General features: G+C 30.8%; 1 protein-coding gene across 2 annotated transcripts; it reads left to right on the top strand.

Annotated features, from left to right (window-relative positions):
* The first annotated feature begins 1696 nt into the window (after positions 1-1696).
* Positions 1697-17556, top strand: LOC143080431 (solute carrier family 66 member 2-like). Of its 2 annotated transcripts, XM_076256275.1 has the most exons (6): positions 1697-1764; positions 5727-6034; positions 6617-6753; positions 7467-7529; positions 15360-15576; positions 16582-17556. In XM_076256275.1, the coding sequence occupies exons 2-6, from the start codon at positions 5799-5801 to the stop codon at positions 16754-16756; spliced, it is 828 nt and encodes a 275-aa protein (XP_076112390.1). In that variant the 5' UTR covers positions 1697-1764; positions 5727-5798; the 3' UTR covers positions 16757-17556. The 2 variants fall into 2 exon arrangements, with proteins under 2 accessions (XP_076112390.1, XP_076112391.1); XM_076256276.1 differs by lacking the exon at positions 7467-7529.
* The last annotated feature ends 1978 nt before the right edge of the window (positions 17557-19534 follow it).

Genomic DNA, 19534 nt, shown 5'->3' with positions numbered 1-19534 from the left:
ATACAGATTGTGGCGAGGTTAAACATGTTAGCGGAATCTCAACCCTCCCCTTAACCTGGGACAGTGGTGTAACAGTACAACATAAGAACGAACTATACAAATCAGTTGAAAAAGGCTTAACTCATCAGATGGATACAAATAGAAATACATCTAACAAAAACAGAGAGTGGACGTGACCGAGTACTTGTACATCTCATAAAAAAAAGACACTCAGTACAGATCTGAGATTACTCGCAGTTGGTGACAGCTAGTTCAATGCCAATTACAACTAATAAAAAGTAATGCATCTGAGACTAAATTATCAATCATTACACATCCAGCATCCAATGGCACGGTAAACAACATCTCCGTAAAAATGAGGATGTGCTATCCCGTTGGAAATAAGTTTTCTACAGGTAGAACCAAACTTCAAAACCAAATCTAGAATTTAGTAAAGATTTTAAGTGATTTGTGGTAACGAAATCCCTGACTTAATAATTTACCAGTAATACATAGATTATGTTCATTAAAATCCAAAACGTTACAACAGACACGGGCAAAGCGGAGGAGTTGTGATATACAAACACCGTAAGATAGTGCCAAAGGAACATCACCATCTAAAAAAGGAAAATTAACAATAAGGAACGAGGTATGGAAAGCAGAACAATTACTTTTAAAAATTATCAGTACACATGAGCATATAAATCAATACTTTTCGCTTGGGTTTGGATGACTTTTAGATAAAACGACCATAAACTCAATTAAAATCAACAAAGCACTAAAATGACCTTTAATAGTAAACTTTTGTGGGCAGTTTTATCAAGGACTATCAAGTGAGATGTAAATATTTCTGTACTTAACTTTTAAATTCCACATATTTTTTTTCATGTTAAAAGTTCAATATCCTTATAAATGCATCAATATCCCATATCCCATTTACTTTTAGGACAAATATCCCATATCCCTAAAATTAAAATGGCAAATATCCCGTATCCCAATATACCCTATACAAGCCTCATGTCTTTTTATCTTATATTTTTTGAGTAAGTTCACTTCAATTAAAAAAAAAAAGAAGACTTTTAACTTGATAAACAAATGATTTTGTTATACCGGTAATCTGAGATAGATACGGTAGATGGTCCAAACCCTCTACATAGAATAACAGGTGTTTTTCTTTGTTTATACCTTATACAAGGGTGAACGACTTAAAAGTACAGCAACGAAATAATAAAAGCACAAGAAGATAGCAACATGTATACAAGGGTGAACGATTTAAAAGTACAGCAACAAAATAAAAAAGGAAAAGTAGATAGCAACATGTATCTGTAAATATTTCAGATAACAGATATCCTTCATCAGTATGATGATAGATGAATCTCATTAACATATGCTAATTTCCTAAAACAATCTTGAATGTTGTGCAAATTAATTACGGACCACTTTAATCTCAAAGTTCATGAAAAAATAGGTATTAACAATGGTAGCTGCTTATTATGCATTGAAAATGAGACTGACATATTCGATTAGCACCGGTAACCATGAATCTGAACTACACATTTTCATTAGTCACATTTGGTGCAAACGTTTATAATTTTCTTATCCAAAATCGTTCACTAGTGATTCGTTACTACCAAAACCAAGCAGTGTTGTGGTCAATTGTATTTTGGGTATGGGTTCGGATTTTTACTCCAGTATATAATAATTGTTATGTTCCTAGAAAACATAAGACTTCCGGTTTTATTTTTTCTTCAGTTTTCATTCTTTTCCAAAAAGTATATAAAAAAGGTATAATTTTGAATATAGAAATCATATACAATACTCAACATTACTTTTGAATAACTGGAACAAATGGGTGCTACATTACCATTCCCAGTAATCAGATACACGTAGTCGTACACGTATCAGCGTATTTCATTCTGATATTGACTTGAGACTGCATAATTTGTACATAACCAAAGCTCAATATCAAATAGGATTCAAGGTTTACCTAGCCTTCGTTTACCTTATTGGGGGGGGGGGGGCGTGCATCAAGCACAATACCAGGCAAACCTGACATACAACTTCACCGAAATCACTTGGATATGATGAATGACACAAACCTACATCAAATTGTCAATACACTTAAACCAATAGGTTCAAGCAACCATGGCAACCTGGCATGATATTGTCAGACATCTGGCTTAAGAGAATAAGAGAAACCCCACAAAAATTATACAAGTACAATAATGCCAACTGGGACAAAATTAAACTTGACATAGGTACCATCTACGGAACAATCATTGGCAACTATGATTCTCTTAACACCAATGAGCTATAGGAACTATTTAAAACCAAACTCATCAGCTCTGTAGAAAAAATATTCCATCAAAGATCCTACAAAACAAACACTGATTACTGTGGTCTGGCGTGGATATCTGATAAATTAAGACGGCAAATTAACAGGAAAAACAAACTTTTCAAAGGGCGGAAAACCATCTAATACACTGAGAAATATAAAAAGATGAAAGGTCAGGTACAAAAAGAACAAAGGAAAGCCTACTGGGAATATATTAAAAAACTCGTATGTGATCTTCCCATCAATGAACCAGACATTCAAATACAAAATCAGAGCAAACCTAAAAAACTTTTCCAATAAATCAAGTCAATAAGAACTGACAAATCTGGCATCTCTGCACAAAAGAAAGACGGCAACATCTTCTTCTTTAGGTTTCTAGCGATCCTTCAATTATTGAAGATTATTCGCCGGGCGTCGACTATAAAATTTATAATTTACATTTTAGCAGGAAAAAATAAAAAAATAACAATATCAAGAAAAAACAAAATAACGTATGTACATTCAAAAAAAAAAAAATTTTGATAAAACTATATACATTTGATAACAGAATAGTTAGGGATAGAATATGGGGATGAGAGCAGCTTCTGTGATCATACTCTTAAATCCCTCTACTGTACTGCATGATACTATTTGTTGTGGCAGATAGTTCCAATTTATAATTGTTCGTGGATAAAAAGAATATTTATAACTGTCTTTAGATGTTTGTATTTGCCTAAATGAGTGCGGATTGCTATGTCTGGTTCTATTGTCTAGTGGTATCAAAAGGTTATGTGTAGGGACTGCAACAATTTCATGAATAATTTTGTAGAAGAAAACAAGTCTGTAATGTAAGCGCCTAATTTCGAGTGGGTACCAATTTAGGTCTGTCATCATTTCAGTAACTGAGCTGGTGTTATGGAAGCGATTGCATGAGAAGCGTGCTGCTCTTCTCTGAACTTTTTCGATTTGTGTAATTTGCTGTTTTTGATGTGGATCCCAGATTGTTGAGCAGTACTCTAATTTTGGTCGGACAAGAGCTTTATATGCATGTGCTTTAACTTTTGGAGAGGCTATATTTAGGTTTCTACGAATAAATCCAAGGGACTGATTTGCTTTTGATGTCATGTTATCTATATGTAACGCCCTGTAACATCATTACAGACACTACAGAGAAAGCAAATCTTTTAAACGAACAGTTTCAATCTGTATTTACCCCAGTAATAAATGACCCAATACCAAACAAAGGTATCAGTTTACATCCTAAAATCAGTGAATTACACATAACATCAAACGTGATCGAAAAGCTCTTAAATAAGATCAACCCACATAAAGCCGTCGGCCCAGATAACATCATTGGCAACTTACTGAAAGAAATGCTGACAGAAATTGCACCAATTCTATGCTTAATTTATAACCAATCTTACAACACTGGTATTACACCTAACAACTAGAAACACGCTAGAGTCGCATCAGCATATAAAAAGGGAGATAAGCATAAACCGGTCAATTATAGACCTATCTCATTAACTTGTATTTGCTGCAAGTTAATGGAACATATAGTAGCATCACATATTATGAAACATCTCGAATCAAAAAACATCTTGTATGACCTCCAACATGGCTTTCGGCGCTCTCGATCTTGCGAGACACAACTTCTCTCCCTTCATACAAGAACTTCAATCCATAAACAGACCTTGTAATAATGAACTTTGCAAAGGCCTTTGTTAAAGTTCCACATCGTCACAAATGACGTTAATGGTAATTTTTGGTGTATGACATTAAAATATACACTTTCTTTTAGATGATAAGAAAATTGACTAATTTTGACGAACTATGTTAAAAATTTCCCCCAAAAATGACGGTAACAATAATTATTTGACACTTTTGACAAATAACGATAAGGGTAGTTTGACAAATCACAGTAAAAATTTAACCAATTGCTACGGTAGCTGAAAATGACCGTCTGACACCTGATGGTAAAGGGCGTTACTTAACCTTCATATATAAGTCACAGGGGTTTGTTACAATTTGCTGGGTTTATACTATCCATGCAAACCCAGAACATTTTTTTCTTCAGGGGTTTGTATTGAAACATGTGAAAGTAAACCAGACTAATTTTATAAAACCTGTGTGACTCAGGTCAACAACTTGCTTCTTCAGACAAAATTTCAGAGAGAAGATGGAGATATGGACGATTTTAAGCCAAGATATAAAAGTATTCTGGCTAACAAGTTTTAAAAAAAAATTCCCAAATTGTCCAAGTCATACACTTAATAGGACACTACCCCTGTTTACATGTTCACCCTGAGTTTGTTGGGCAACAGAGTCTGTTCATTATGCCCACTTTTATTATAAAATATTTATATAACTGGTTATTAAAGCTTAATAAAGTTATTCAGATTATACACAGATATTTATATGGTACAAATTCTCGAAGTTCTACTGTGATACATTTGTAGTTGAGTTTGACAAATTTATACACCATTATTTTCATTACCATTGTTGTTGTTATATGTCACAAACTGTATAGTTTATATGGCAATAAAACTTTGAATTGAATTGAATTGAAAAAAATTATTCATGTTATTGTTAAGATTTAAAACACCTGTGATTTCATTTCGTATGATCAATAAAAGAATCATTCAATTTTTGGGGAAATTTATAAGTCTTGAAAACTAATATTGACAAAGATTTTTTCACTTGTCCCATCAGACAAATAGTATGGTGACTGTACTTGCCTGACGTCTACATGTATGTCCACTTGTCCCGGACAAATGGTAATGTCAAGCCCTGCAGTGCACAATGAACCAGTACATTACTATTCATTACATCAAAATTGATGGCTGGAATATAAATCAGATCCTGTAATATGATTTATTTTGTTCTTGATCTCTATCCCTGTTTATGGGTATGTAGAAAAACAAAAGACAATGTAAGAAATTGAAAATATTGTAAATATAAAAAAGAAGATGTGGTATGATTGCCAATGAGACAACTGTCCACAAGAGACCAAAATGACACATACATTAACAACTATAGGTCACTGTACGGCCTTCAACAATGAGCAAAGCCCATACCACATAGTCAGCTATAAAAGGCCTCGATATGACAATGTAAAACAATTCAAACGAGAAAACTAACGGCCTTATTTATATAAAAAAATGTAAAGCCAGATGTAAAACTGAAAACAGAATTAATAACTATTAACACGTCTATACATACAGGACATAGTTTGATTGTGTTGATCATACATGTACTTAAATATATTTCAATGATGTAAACATTTATTCAATGATTGTAGGCATGCTATATAAAATTGAGAAAGGAAATGGTGAATATGTCAAAGCGACAACCACCCGACCATAGAGCAAACAACAGCCGAATACATGTATATGTACAGGTAGTTGACTTACTTGAATTGTTTTTTTTTCAGAGGTTTATTTCCGGTTAAGAGATGAATTGATTCTTGAGAAATCAGAATAATTTATAGAAACAAAGACATACCATGGGCAGTGACAATATGGTACTGAGTGCAGCAGGTCTCCTTGGAGGCATAGAACTCCCAGAATTCACTATTCTCAACATCATCAGCTGGATATGTTCGGCAGCAATGATTTTTGGTGGTGTTGTTCCATTTATTCCACAATACAGAGACATTCAAAGATCAGGGAATGCAGATGGATTCTCTCCCTTTGTTTGTTTGACACTTTTAATAGCAAACATACTCAGGATAATGTTTTGGTTTGTACTATATGAATAGAATCCTCCTTTAGCATGTTTAGTAGCAACATAACTTTTATATTTAACTGTACATGTGGATCATCAAACTTTTCACATATATACATTTTGTTTGTACATGTAAACAGAATCTCAGCAGAAACTTAGTTTTTCATGTCATGCCTGTTGTTCATCACTGTTTCATTATTATACATGTTATACATGCAATGTAGGCTGGAAAGTTCAAACCTTAAGTTTTAAACAATAAATATGCTATATCCTATAACCAAACTAAAATACCTATCTTAAGCCAACATTGTCAATGAAATATAGAAACTCATTTCCTTTATAAGATGTTATGTCAGAAAATGGTATGTTTTTTGCAGAACAGACATTCCAGAGATTATAATTTTTATGCATTGAAGTTTAGTTAATTTCTTAAAAATTATTCATATAAAAATATAAAATTCATATTAAAGTTAAACATCAGCATTATCAGCTCTAAATTGTTCATCTTTATTGACTATTATCTTATTCTACTCGTATATATACATGTATACATCTTTTAAAAAAAATGTCTGAATCAAATTATGTTACTATTTCCAGGTTTGGCAAACATTATGAATTACCACTTTTAGCACAGAGTATAATTATGTTATTTGCAATGATGGCTTTAGTTCATCTATGTGTTCATGTTCGGAGAAAAACAGAGATTATAGTCGCTAAGCAACATAAATTTACAGGTAAGGTATCCATCAGACTCTTGTTATTATGTTATTTCGTAGCTATTCAAAATATAATATTCCTTCAATGTGTGCATGTAGTATAAAAATGTCATTTTTGAAAGACCAAATAAACTTAATTTACGAGCTGTTGTAAATCAGTGCCTAGTATAGTAGAGTCATTTGGTCCTCTTATTTATGTGTCCCTCTGTTTATCTGTCTATCATACATCAGGCTCAAATATTGGCATTTAAGGTTAGAAAAAATATGACCAATCAAAAGCTTTTTAAACTTTTCATCACAAAAAAGTTCATTTTATAATTAACACAACTTTAGGATAATTCTTGCCATTGCTAGACAGAAAAAGTCTCATGATTCTATCTACTGAGGCTTACTGAGCTAAAAATAGATGTTTGACTATTGTACAGTTATTGTATTCATGTTTTACCCTGTATTTAAATTTAGTCTTGGCATGAAAGGAGAGAATATAATTTACAGAAAATACTTGAATTGAAAAAGATTCAATTCATAGTTTTCATGATGAACTATTCGTATTGTTTATAAATATTATTTTGTTGTACAGTGTGTCTACACGTATTCAATGCAACAACATGTAATATACATTTGTTTTACCTGTACAAACATAAAAATGACAATTTGCTGATATGTCAATCAATTCCATCAAGTAGTAAAACATTGTAACTCACAATATAATGATAAAATCATTACCACAGATTTTACCCACAGTGGAGACATTCCACATCATGGAGTTGCTCCCCCTGAACATACATTTTTTGGTACGTAATTTATGTTTGCATGGCTTTCAGTGTTGTACTTCCTGCTCACTTGCATGCTACTTTTAACTGAAAAAAGATGCATTTTGTGCTTTGGCAATCATGATTCATTCTGACAACATGGACAATATAAACACTCCTAACAGTTTTCAGAAGTGAAACTGACAATTAAAACATACATTGCAAAATTAGTAAATAACAGATATACCAACATTTCCTGATTATGATGCATATGAAACTATTTCCATGCATGCCTACCCCAACCTCATTTTAGCATCATCCTAAAACCATATATAAATAGACAAAAGACAGACCCCATGACCTCCCTCCCTCACTCCAAGTGACCACACTACTATGAGACATTTTCCCATTCTGTTCAACATTTTGATTGACTTTTGACAGAGAAATTTTGTAAGGACCACCTTTTGGTTATGGTTTTTACATACACATGGTTTTATAATCATCAAATTCATTACCTCCAATAAACCCACTATCATTCATATACCTCCTAAAGTCTAAACCTAGGTTTATAGGGAAAAGTCTAAACCTAGGTTTATAGAAGCAGGTGCCAATTCAACATATGGCTGCACCTGTTGACACCCATTTACAAATGGTTTTCTAATTGTAATAAAAGTAAATTTACAGCCAATTTTTGGTTTGAATAAGGTTTTCTGTTTAAAATTTAAAAATTGAAAATTACTCATCTACTGTTAGTACTTGATGTAAATCCAGAATTTTTTTTGCGTGCATCAATTTATTTTGGTTGATAATGTTTACTTTTTCATGTGTATTTTAGACTAATCGTATATGGATATTCGTATAGATTGGATGTTGATGAATTCTTTACCAACTTATGTTTAGTTTAACTAATATAAAAATAAGGATATGTGGTTCAATTCCAATGAGATATAGTATTCACTAGAACAAATGACAATGAGCAAATCCCGTACCATATAGTCAGCTATACATGGCCCTTAAATGACATAATTTAAGGTCAAAATCAGAACTATTTTTCTTGATGTCATTTGGTCTTAATCTTGTAAATCTCTTCACCACATTTTCCCACTTGAAATGTACTTTTTAATTGCATTTTCCATTTTAAACACGTTAGCCTCACTTTATTTGAATAATTACATAAAGTAGGGCAGGATTTTATACAAAGCAGATGGTAATGAAATCAATTAAAATAACAGATTCTAAAACACATACATAGCCAATGGCACAATCCTTGTAGTTCATAATTGATGAATTTACAAATTTCTGATATAATTTCCCTTGCTCTAGCTTATTAATACAATCTAATACAAAATTTGTTGTGCATAGAAGCTGAATGTACTTATAGATTTCTGTTGTCTGTTGTCTGCTCTATGGTCGGGTTGTTGTCGCTTTGACACATTCCCCATTTCTTTTCCCAATTTTATTATCAACAATTTTATGAAGTGAATATGTAGCTCCATCCATGATGTGGAAAATCTCTTGTTTTTATGAGCAATTTAAATATTGCTATCACTTTTATTGTGAATAATGGATGAAAGTTTGTTTGTTTAAATCTGAGACTATTTCGACATGTTTTAGTGTCAAAAATGTATTTTAATCCTTTAGGAAATGCACAGCAACCTCTGTCTGCAGTTAAGTGTTTTAAAACACAAATTGTTCTTGGTATTTAGGGTGTCAGATTGTAAAACATTGACTTCCCACTCTATCAAAATGTATTATTATCACCTTATGCACATCAGTAATATGAAAGGTCACAAAATTAGTTTTAGATGTATATGATTTCTTTTTAGCTCACCTGGCCTAAAAGGCCATGTGAGCTTTTCTCATCACTTGGCGTCCGTCGTCGTCATCGTTAACAATTTTTCAAACATCTTCTCCTCTGAAACTACTGAATGGATTTGAATGAAACTTAGCATGATTGTTCCTTAGATTATCCTGCACAAAGTGTGTGCTTCGATTTTTGATCCGTCAAAAAACATGGCCGCCGTTACTTAAAATAGAACATAGGGGTCAAATGCAGTTTTTGGCTTATATCTCAAAAACGGAAGCATTTAGAGCAAATCTGACATGGGGTAATAATGTTCATTAGGTCAAGATCTATCAGCCCAGAAATTTTCAGATGAATCAAACAAACCATTGTTGGGTTGCTGCCACTTAATTGGTAATTTTAAGGAAATTTTGCAGTTTTTGGTCATTATCTTGAATATTATTATAGATGAAGATAAACTGTAAACAGCAAAAATGATCAGCAAAGTAAGATCTACAAATAGGTTAATATGACCAAAATTGTCAATTGACCCCTTAAGGGGTAAATGTCCTTTAATGACAATTTTTCACAATTTGTTCATCATATTTGCTAACTTTAAAAAATCTTCTCCTCTGAAACTACTGAATGGATTTGGATGAAACTTAGCATGATAGTTCCTTAGATTATCCTGCACAAAGTGTGTGCTTCGATTTTTGATCCGTCAAAAAACATGGCCGCCCTTACTTTTCAAATGCAGTTTTTGGCTTATATCTCAAAAACGAAAGCATTTAGAGCAAATCTGACACAGGTAAAAATGTTCATTAGGTCAAGATCTATCAGCCCTGAAATTTTCAGACGAATCAAACAAACCATTGTTGGGTTGCTGCCACTTAATTGGTAATTTTAAGGAAATTTTGCAGTTTTTGGTCATTATCTTGAATATCATTATAGATAAAGATAAACTGTAAACAGCAAAAATGATCAGCAAAGTAAGATCTACAAATAGGTTAATATGACCAAAATTGTCAATTGACCCCTTAAGGGGTAAATGTCCTTTAATGACCATTTTTCACAATTTGTTAATCATATTTGCTAACTTTAAAAAATCTTCTCCTCTGAAACTACTGAATGGATTTGGATGAAACTTAGCATGATAGTTCCTTAGATTATCCTGCACAAAGTGTGTGCTTCGATTTTTGATCCGTCAAAAAACATGGCCGCCCTTACTTTAAATAGAACATAGGGGTAAGTTTTTGTGTTTTGGTCTGTTTTTCTTATACTATATGCAATAGGTCTACTAAAATTGGTGTATAGAATGATTGTAAGGTGTACATGTCTAGCTGACAGGTGTCATCTAACCTTGACCTCATTTTCATAATTCAGTGGTCAAAGTTAACTTTTTTAGTTTTGGTCTATTTTTTTAATACTTTATGCATTAGGTCAACTATATTTGGTGTATGAAAATATTTTATGATCTATATGTCGGTTACACAGGTTTTATTTGAACTTGACCTCATTTTCACAGTCCATTGCTAAGTTTTAAGTGTTTGTGTTTTGGTCTCATTTTCTTTATTTATAAACAGTAAGTCATATATATTTGTAATATTGAAGAATTGTTAGCTGTACATGTTTGCCTGGCATGGTTCAATATGTTCAATAAGGCATTGTTTACCAGGTGAGCGATTCAGGCTCTTGAGAGCCTCTTGTTTAATTTGAACAATTTATTGGTATTATCTTAGCAAAGTATGGACATCCTTAGTTTATTTAAGTATTAAATCAAACATTCTGTCAGATGATCTATTGATATTCCATTACTAGCATGAGGACAACATTTAATCTTTCACTAAATACATAAAATATTTGTTTGGTAATGCTAAATTGCTAGCAATTTGATTTTTTGTCCTTGATTGAGTTTGATCTTTTTGTTCATGCCATTTTTTAGTCTCTGACTCTGTTGCTTCCTATGCTGAAGTAAAGAGTTCTATCATATTTTTTAGTTCTGTCTCATTGACATATTCCATGAATCTTATTTTGTCCATCATTATGAGAACTAAATGTAAATGTTTCCACACACATTTTTACATGTATATCTCTGAACTCTGGAAGTTCTTGCTCAAGGTCAATTTTGTTTGGTTGCTGTCTTATAGACTACTGTAGATTTTGAAATTATTGTGAGGTTTTTGTAAATGCATATGATGAGACTCCATCATGTCCATGAGTATTGCAATAATAAAAGCTCTGACATCTGAAACATATTTAGCTGTATGTAACTTTTCTTTAAAATTTGCAATAATTAAACTGGCATGTTTGTTAACTTTATTATACGACCGCAAAAATTTTAATTTTTCTTCGTATATTGCTATCACGTTGGCGTCGTCGTCGTCCTCCGAATACTTTTAGTTTTCGCACTGTTACTTTAGTAAAAGTGAATAGAAATCTATGAAATTTTAACACAAGGTTTATGACCACAAAAGGAAGGTTGGGATTGATTTTGGGAGTTTTGGTCCCAACATTTTAGGAATTAGGGGCCAAAAAGGGCCCAAATAAGCATTTTCTTGGTTTTCGCACTATAACTTTAGTTTAAGTAATTTGAAATCTATGAAATTTTGACACAAGGTTTATGACCACAAAAGGAAGGTTGGGATTGATTTTGGGAGTTTTGGTTCCAACAGTTTAGGAATTAGGGGCCAAAAAAAGGCCCAAATAAGCATTATTCTTGGTTTTCGCACCATAACTTTAGTATTAGTAAATAGAAATCTATGAAATTTAAGCACAAGGTTTATGACCATAAAAGGAAGGTTGGGTTTGATATTGGGAGGTTTGGTCCTAACAGTTTAGGAATAAGGGGCCCAAAATTGAACTAAGTTTGATTTTAACAAAAATTGAATCCTTGGGGTTCTTTGATATGCTGAATCTAAAAATGTACTTAGATTTTTGATTATTGGCCCAGTTTTCAAGTTGGTCCAAATCGGGGTCCAAAATTAAACTTTGTTTGATTTCATCAAAAATTGAATAATTGTGGTTCTTTGATATGCCAAATCTAACTGTGTATGTAGATTCTTAATTTTTGGTCCCGTTTTCAAATTGGTCTACATTAAAGTCCAAAGGGTCCGAAATTAAACTAAGTTTGATTTTAACAAAAATTGAATTCTTGGACTTTTTTGATATGCTGAATCTAAACATATACTTAGATTTTTGATTATGGGCCCAGTTTTCAAGTTGGTTCAAATCAGGATCCAAAATTATTATATTAAGTATTGTGCAATAGCAAGAAATTTTCAATTGCACAGTATTCAGCAATAGCAAGAAATCTTCAATTGCACAGTATTGTGCAATAGCAAGCAATTTTCAATTGCACAGTATTGCGCAATAGCAAGAAATCTTCAATTGCACAGTATTGTGCAATAGCAAATATTTTCAATTGCACAGTATTGCACAATAGCAAAAAATATCTAATTGCACAATATTGTGCAATACCAAGAAATTTTCAATTGGAGTTGTCTTTCTTTGTCCAGAATAGTAGTTGAATCAACTTATAATCATTGTTTTATACAATATACAATGTATATTCACTTTTACTACCAACTGATAAATTAAAACAATCTTTACCATTCAGTGATAACAAGCACTTTATTTTACATTTTAATATTTTATGATGTATTTAAATGAGAAGTTATTGCTAGGGGCCATTAGAAATTTGAATTGAGATCAGTTTTGGAAAAAGGGAAAGGGGGATGTGAAAAAAATTGGGGGGGGGGGGGGGTTAAATACTTCTCATTTCAGATTTCATAAATAAAAAGAAAATTTCTTCAAACATATTTTTGAGAGGATTAATATTCAACAGCATAGTGAATTGCTCAAAGGCAAAAAATATATTTTAAGTTCATTAGACCACATTCATTCTGTGTCAGAAACCTATGCTGTGTCAACTATTTAATCACAATCCAAATTTAGAGCTGAAACCAGCTTAAATGTTGTGTCCATACTTGCCCCAACTGTTCAGGGTTCAACCTCTGCGGTCGTATATAGCTGCGCCCTGTGGAGCATCTGGTGTTTAAATTGCAATAATAATTTCTGAACTTTCAGTAATTTTGAATTCTTTTTTTTATGAATGAGTTATGTCAGTTGACCCATTGAAGTTTTATCTGTGAAAATGATTGAATGAACAGTAACTTAATAACTATAGCATAATGACAATGTAAAGGCACAAGTTTGAAAGTTTTCTTTTGTATTATTTTTTATCTGCCAACAGAATTGGAATGATCTTCTTTGTTTTAGCTCTCAAATAATAAATGTTGCCTTTCACAACTTTTGGTCATGCTAGGACACATGGTACATGAAGAAGGTTACTAAAAAAATGTACCGAAATCTCAGACAACCAGACAATCATTTAATGTACATAACGTTCTTTAATAAAGAAGGGTCTATAATGGACGCATATTTATCCCCATCCACCTGACACCACCATACTATAAGTTTGTTTTGCAATAACTGGCCAGAAATGTGTCCTGCACACATAAAACATAATCATGCTTTGTTCCTTAATCAGTAAAGTTACTTGCTTGTATATGATGCATTATATTGTCACATAATTTATAATTTTATGGTTATTCATAGAGTACAATTATATCACATAGTCCATTTTACACTAAGCTTGGTTTGCTTTTATCAATTTTTAATAATAATTGTGACATCCCCATTTATAGTAATTAGTAACAAGTAAATATTGATTAAAAAGAAAAAAACTGTTCATTATTTTAACCCTGTTTATTAATATAGTCTAGTCAAACTAAGATTTAGCACCAAACTAATTGTAACAGAAAATGTTTTAGTTCTAATCTATAGCATTAAGCCCTTAATATACACAGAAAAAAGTCCCATAAAATATAACATGAGGAAAACTCGAAATCAGCATTTTTAATTTCCTATGGAAATTAACATTGGAAGGGGAGATAACTCCACAAAAATGAATCTTTTTTGGGGTCAGTTTTTGGTTGATTTTCTTAAAATTTATGTAAAGTATGATACTTTGATGGGGTTATAAGTTCGTATTTGACTAAATTATATAATCTTTTGCTAATGAAATGTACAAAACGGAAGTGTTATGTGTAGTTTTATTTTTTTTGTTCATTTTTCATTAAAGAAATTGCAAATTTGTGGCTTTGTGACCATTTTGAAAAAAAATATTGTTGAAATTTGGTATTGTTTATATCTGTATATTGATTTTTTTTCAGCATCTTGCTTGTTTAAAGAAACTTTAAATCACAAAAAGAAGAATACATGCTTAATTATTTTTATTAAATTTGAGATTCTTTACCTTGATATGTTGAAAAATTCAATAAATGGTCAACTAATGAATTACGAAATCTAGATTATAGCATGATAAAAGATATGAAAACACCTTTAGAGTTGTTTGTTATACTCTAAAGACGGCTTAAAAATCAAGACTCAATACTTTCTGATGAATAGAAGCGGTAAAGTTATAATTTTGTATCAATTTTTATTGATATTTCTGCCTTTTTTGCAGAGTTATCTCCCTTTTCAATGCAAATCTCCATAGGAATTTTAAATGGTGATTTTTTTAGTCTTCCTCAAGTTAGATTGTATGGGACTTTTTTCTGGGTATATTTGGGGTATAATGCTAAAGATTAAAACTTTAAAATCTTCTGTTGCAATTACTTTAAGGTTAGGGTCAAATTTATGCTAGATTGACTGGACTATAGATTTGTTAGAGCGTGGAAGTATTATATGGTCAATATGATACTTCCATGGTTAGAGATACTGGACTGTTACTGACATTTGCCATCAACTTAAATCTTCATCAAATATTTTTGCAGAAATGCTCTCGAATGCAACTAATGTCCACCAGAGACCAAATTGTATACATGTAAATGTTAACAACTAAAGGTAACTGAACAACCTTCAACAATGAACAAAACACATGCTGTAAAATAAGCTATAAAGGCCTGGACATTACAAAACATTAAACAGTTTAAACAAGAAGAATCTTGTTAAATGAACTTACTTATTGGATGTACAAAGTTACGGTTTATCTGAACTCATATTGATTTTCTTTTCTTTTATTTCAGATTTTGATTGGGATTATTTTTGGATGTGGACAGACTTTCATAGTTATGTAGAATTTATCTTTGCCTTTATTGCATTGTTTGGACTAATAACTTACCTATTTTTGTACAATATGTATGTTGTTGAGACAATAGGATTTTTAGCAGTTTTTGCCGAGGCAATGTTAGGAGCACCACAGTTTTATAGAAATTTTACAAATAAATCCACTCAGGGAATGAGGTAAGGACAGATTGTTTTTACTATACTATGTGTCTGTTCCAAGTCAGGAACCTCTAACTTTTGTTAGTCCTGTGTTATTAAAATTATTTTGCATTTAAACTTTTTCTGGTTATAAAATCATCTAAAATTTGATATTTTAGAATATGTCAGGCTCTGTATTGACATGAGTCTAAAAAAGATGGGAATAACTTAAACAGTAACATAAGTGGTTTAATGACTCACAACTTTTATTTTATCTAACAAAGGAGTATGTTCGGTAAGGGTCATATTTGGCCCCAATTATAAAGTTCAATGCTACAAGATAAAAAAATGTTTTAAGTTGACTTAAAGACATGTGAGAAAGTTTTATAGAACAATTTCTGTCATAGATTTGTTCTAAACTTAGATTTTTTCATCCCAGTTAGGTTGAAATATGGGATTTTGGCGACATTTGACAAAATTGGCAGGATTCAGCCAAATTTAAGATCAGGAAACATAGAGCACAGCCGTCAACAACCTAAATATTCAAGTTAGACATGTAAAATGTCATTACAAACATTATTGTCAAAGATCTTTTTTGTCAGCGTATGCGCTCTATGTTTCCTGTTCAAATATTCAATGGAAATTTACCTATTTTCATTGTTTTTCGTAGAAAATCAAAATAAGTACTTTTTGTGACTTCATGAATAAAACGCAGGAACGTTAATTTGCAACAAAAAGACTTATTTCCTATCTAGTCACTGTATTAGCTATTATTCGCTGTGATATTGGTCAATAAATCCCAATTTAAAATTTAGGCTAAAAAAGGGGGCCATTTTTGGGCCTTATCGAACCTACTCAAAATTCAAATGATGGATACCCTGTATTAAAATTTTCTTTGATTACAATAAGTATCATGAATTCCTATTTACTGTCTACTCATTATAAATGAAGTTTTAGAAAATACATGTATACTACATATATGATATTTTACTATTATTATAGTTTGCATTTTATATTTAGTTATTTGATTTTTTTATTTTTCAGTAAAAAGATGGTAGGATTTTGGACGATGGGAGATATTTTTAAGACTGGTTATTTTATAGTACGAGAAGCTCCACCACAGTTCTGGATTTGTGGAATGTTACAAGTGTCAATAGATATATCTATATTTTTACAAGTTTATATATATCGTAATTTATCTACCAAATCCAAGCTTTGAATATTCTTCTAGTCAATTGTTCATGTCAAAACTTTGGGTGTCACATTGATAATAAATTTTATTTTTTATCTTTCTGAAAACAGATTTATATGACTCGTTGTGGCTCAACATGGTCAAATCCAACCTGTGATCTTTGTGGTTTTGTGAGTGACCTTGCAACCTAATGTCTCATTTAACATGGCCTGTGATCTGTGAAATTTATAAATATTCAAAACTGACTACTGGAACATTAAATTTTCTTGAAAGTGAACTGATGACCCAAGGGGTACCCTTCTGGAGCCCTGTCTTTTTACAGTTACTGTATCTTTTAATTGTATTCATAACTAATTAGGATCTGGACGATTTAAAGCTCATGTATGAAGGGTAAATTTACCTCTAAATGTCTTTTGGTTATTTATGCTCCTGGGTCTCATTTGAGATATATTGTTCTTTTCATATTACTACTTATTTCTTTATTGTCTAGTCAGAGTTTGTATATATTATTTTAACATTATTGAATCACCTTCATTGAAAATTGTTAATTGTGTTTTAGTTAAAATTAAAAAAAAAAAAAATAGTCTAGGATTACTCAATACAGTTGTGCAGTATGTATTACTACACAAGCAATATTGACTATTACTAAAAGTGGTGTTTTAATTGAATGCTGCATCTATATAAGCTATATCTAGCTCTTCAAATATGAAAACAAAAAAATCATTGAAAACTCTTCATTTTATGAATTGAATATATTTAAACATTTGTATGGAGGACATGTGTACCTGAACACGATTTTACTTAAATAGGTAATGAAATGGAGAAAACCAATAAAAATTGGAATTAAGTGTAGATTAAAAAAAAAAACCATAAATTAAAGGGGAGATAACCAAAAAAACAAACATTTATTAGCTATCAAAATAAGAGATAGTGCTTCTTTATATCATATTTTTGAATCATTTTTTGAATATCACATATGTTTAAAGTAAGAACACAACTACATGTTCTTTTTAAAAATTATTTACTTCAATGTAAAGTAACGGTGTAGAGTAATATTTTATTGTTGGAAATGTAAACTAGCTTTTTCCAAAGATCTAAATGGTGGGTTTTTTTAAAGAAAATGAATAAACTGGTAATGCAGTGACATACATTAAATTTGTTAATTTAACAGTGGATTTTCAAGTTATTGAAAATTACTCGTTGAAATAGGTGTGCCATAATAGAATATTGAATTTGTTATAACTTATATGAAGAAAAAAATCAATTTATTTTCATTTTTATTTATAAGTAGAATCAGTTATGTAGTTTTATCAGTTTAATAGTTTTGCATCATTTAAAGATTGTCCCTAAAATAGCATTTAATCATATTTTTGTTTTTATAATATAATACATGAAAGATTCTTTTACATGCCATATAAATATATTTTTATATTTGCCTCTGTATAAATCAATGGCAGATTTTGTTTTTGGTAGTTTTCAGATTCATGTATTTAATAAATGGCTAATACAAAATAATTGCCTTAAATAATTTAGAAGAATTTAAATCATTTTAGATTAAGGCTTTATAAATGCAGGATACATAATTACAAGTAATCAAATCATGGTGTAAATATTTTAAATCATAAATATATATAATAATGAAACTATCAAGAATCATATTTGGGAAATTAGATAAAGGTTCATTACGGTGTCATTTCTGAATTCATTTATTTAAAACATTGGTATGTGAATTATTTTATTAGTAAGTTAACGGGTAAATACTTTATTTTTTGTGGTTAATATATAGAGTTAAAAATCATCACCTTTTTATTGTTTGTTTGTTTTATCATTCATACACAATTTGTCTGTATTTTGCACGCCAAAAAATTGTTTTATATATGATACATTTTCAACAACAAAAATAGTTATTTGCACTGAATGTTATTAAATTAATATTGTTGATGTGGTGTGCTTACTTGGGTTTTGAGAGCATCCAAAATAGTTTGACCAGATAAATGCAACATTTAAGAAAGAAGAAGATCTTTATTCAAAATGTTGTTGAAATATGTAAAATTTCCTTGCAAATTCTTAAATTTTTTGTATAAATGTTTTAAGATGCAGAAACGTGATTCATTGAACTGTTAGTAGTATGGAGATTTATAGTTAATATTCAAAATTTTTTTTTTAATATTGTTTTATCTGTTAATTGTTATAAATAATATATGTGTTGAAATCCTTTATAAAAATCTGTTGCATTTGTTTTATTACACTTTAAAATCACATAATCCATGATGTATGCCTTCTGTTGTTGCTAATTTAAAAGTGCCTGAATTTGTTAATACAAATTATTCCTTGCTTCTAAGCCGGTTCATTGTTGTCTTTTGAATTTACTTGTTTAACTACAAATTATGCAAAAATGTGTTTTCTACTGGGATAAAAATATAAATATGCGTTCGTAAAAGTTACATTAATGCAGAGTATAACACTGAAGACTGTTGATCAACATTATACACGGCAGTGCTGAAATTTGATTAATTCATCTTTTATAATATGCTAGTCCTGAGCATTCATGAATTATTTGCCACTGGACTTCAATATTATATTGTATATGTATGCTTATTTTATTTTATTTTAGAAATCAGCTTATAGAATTCAAATCAATTGTATAAATCACATTAAATAAGCATTTTATTAATATGATTGGTTACTAGTACTTCATGAAATGATCTTTTTTTATATAAACAGTATTTTCTGTTACACTGTGTTCAGAATTTATTGTGGCCATTGTGAATCATATAAAAATTATACCCATGTCAAGATCTAAAT

Source organism: Mytilus galloprovincialis, chromosome 6 (genome assembly GCF_965363235.1).
Source record: "Mytilus galloprovincialis chromosome 6, xbMytGall1.hap1.1, whole genome shotgun sequence".
Classification (NCBI taxonomy): domain Eukaryota; kingdom Metazoa; phylum Mollusca; class Bivalvia; order Mytilida; family Mytilidae; genus Mytilus; species Mytilus galloprovincialis.
Note: the sequence above shows the minus strand (reverse complement) of the source record. Positions and strands in the feature narration are given on the sequence as shown.

What these genes read in the sequence shown, in the direction of transcription:
- LOC143080431 (XM_076256275.1), top strand. Translation starts at nt 5,799, where the DNA reads ATGGGCAGTGACAATATGGTACTGAGTGCAGCAGGTCTCCTTGGAGGC. An exon ending in ATACTCAGGATAATGTTTTG is followed by an intron (nt 6,035 to 6,616) that starts GTTTGTACTATA and finishes TACTATTTCCAG; the next exon opens with GTTTGGCAAACATTATGAAT. An exon ending in TAAGCAACATAAATTTACAG is followed by an intron (nt 6,754 to 7,466) that starts GTAAGGTATCCA and finishes TCATTACCACAG; the next exon opens with ATTTTACCCACAGTGGAGAC.